This window comes from Dendrobium catenatum, unplaced genomic scaffold, assembly GCF_001605985.2.
Source record: "Dendrobium catenatum unplaced genomic scaffold, ASM160598v2 fragScaff_scaffold_390, whole genome shotgun sequence".
Classification (NCBI taxonomy): Eukaryota; Viridiplantae; Streptophyta; class Magnoliopsida; order Asparagales; family Orchidaceae; genus Dendrobium; species Dendrobium catenatum.
Window position 1 is genome coordinate 3,981,036 of NW_021318852.1, and position 2,091 is coordinate 3,983,126.

General features: G+C 45.2%; 1 protein-coding gene across 1 annotated transcript; it reads right to left on the reverse strand.

Moving 5' to 3' along the window:
• Positions 1-522: 522 nt before the first annotated feature.
• Positions 523-1,537, reverse strand: LOC110107770 (ethylene-responsive transcription factor 2-like). The gene has a single exon (XM_020838142.2). It carries the CDS (start codon positions 1,444-1,446, stop codon positions 646-648), a length of 801 nt encoding a protein of 266 aa, XP_020693801.1. The 5' UTR covers positions 1,447-1,537; the 3' UTR covers positions 523-645.
• Positions 1,538-2,091: the final 554 nt, after the last annotated feature.

Genomic DNA, 2,091 nt, shown 5'->3' on the forward strand with positions numbered 1-2,091 from the left:
GTTACTGAGTGGAGGTCCCCGTTTTGTTCTGGTTTTCTGCTACTTACAGATAGTAAGAATATCTTTTTGGGTTATTTATGAAAAAAAATCATACTATTTTCTCATAATCAATTTTTTCTCATAAAAATTATTATTTTTTATCATTGGCACACCTTTTATAATTTTTTTCTTATTTTATCACCATTTATTTTTTTCCTTATCTTTTGATAAAAATCTCATGTTGTGTTTAATTAAAGAATAGAAAAACTCATATAGAAATATCTTTGTACACTCCAATTCCAAAATCACAAATCAACCTCACCCAATCCTTAAAATGCATCAAAGATTGTCCAATGGACCCACCGCTATTTGTTCGGGTGGTGAAGAGCTGGCTAGGCAAAGCCCAGGTCCCTGGTTCGAATCCCTTGACAAGCAGTGAAAGCCATAAGTGTTGGCCTGTGTAAATTGGTGTGGGTTGCATGCTAAATCGACTGGGATTTTGACTTGACTAAAGACAGTGCTTCCTCGTTAAAAAAAAAAAAAAAAATTGTCCAATGGCATTGCCCATCCATATTTTACTTATTGTCCCCTAAACTTTCAATCATTTACAGTTCCCCAAAACTGGGTAGGCGTTCACCTTCGATCCCAAACCCACACAACTCCACTTCAGCTAACCAGCAGCTGCCCGACATGTGTAAGTTGTTCCACTGCTCCTCCCTGGAACTCGACCGGCCTAATCCCAAACCCCAGACCGGCCTGCGCCTGAGCCGGCAACTGTAAGGGTGCCGCAGACGGAGACGACGACACAGCCGCCGGCGAAGCAGGCTCCATCCTCGCCGCCGCGTCTCCTCTCTTCCTCCTCTTAGTCGATCCCTCAGATTGGGAAATAAGCGACGAAGACGAAGAGGAAAACGACGGCGATGATGGCTCCGGCTTAACCCGCTTTCCAGACGCCGGCGATAAATCAGCCTCCTCGCTGATCCGTAGCGGAAAGTTGAGAAGCGCGCGAGAACCGCGCATCCTATATGCGGCGCGATCGTATGCCAGCGCGGCTTCCTCCGCAGTCTCGAATGTCCCCAACCAAACTCTAGCTCCATTCTTCGCCGGATCCCTAATCTCCGCTGCAAACTTCCCCCACGGCCGCTGTCTCACTCCTCGATAGTGTTTGCCCTTCGCCGGCACCCCTATATCCGGCGAATCGGGCTTCACCAGAGGCGGAAGAACGGAGGCTGTGGCGCTGCCGCCTTCGGGAAGCCAGCCGTGCCTAAAGGCGTCGTGGAGGGTGAGGTAGATAACCATGTCGTCGGAGTCGTCCGGGCGGAAGGGGACCTCGATCCAGTGATCGGCGACTAGTCGGCCAAAGCTGGAGCTCCGGTTGTAGAGGGGCTGGGGAGTTGCTGTTACCCCGGAGGAAGACATCTCTGAATCGTCAAGGAGGTGGCGCCGGATGGAGTCGAGGCTGTGCATCTCTGGGTTGGGATTGTGCTCACCCCCGGTGAGGGTATGGAGCTGGGGTATGAGAGTCGAAGCGAAGTTTGGAAGGTGAAGTGGGGTGAAGTGGTTTATAACTTTATATAGCCGGGAGGCTGGAAAGGTTTGAGGCAAGTTGAACTGGTTCCTTGAAGTTTCCGGATGAAGAGCACGTGGGTTTTTTTTGTATTTTAATTTAAAAATACACGAGGAATATAAGTAATAACTTTTTTCTATTATTTTTATTTTTAAGCTAAATGTTTATTTAATGATATCATTATATTATTTGATATCAAAGAACTACGAGTCATTTATAAGAGAAATTATTCTGTGCGGTTATCAAAGGGCATTCAGAGACGAATTAGGAAGAGTAATGTTGGCGTATCCTGATTCGTCTTTGGACTGTCCGGTGACCGCACATAATACTTTCTTCATTTATAGAGAGGAGTTGTTGGTGCATTAAGGAAATTTTTAGAGGAAGGATTAAGCCTTTATCCTTTGGGGATTTTGTTTGTCGATCAAGTGCTCACCTTAAATTAGATATTTATTTATTTATTTGGTTGTTAGCAAGATACTTTGTAGTTTTTATCTTCTAGCTTAAATTTAGGCTATGCTAATTTTGTTGGTTGGGAATTTTTTAGA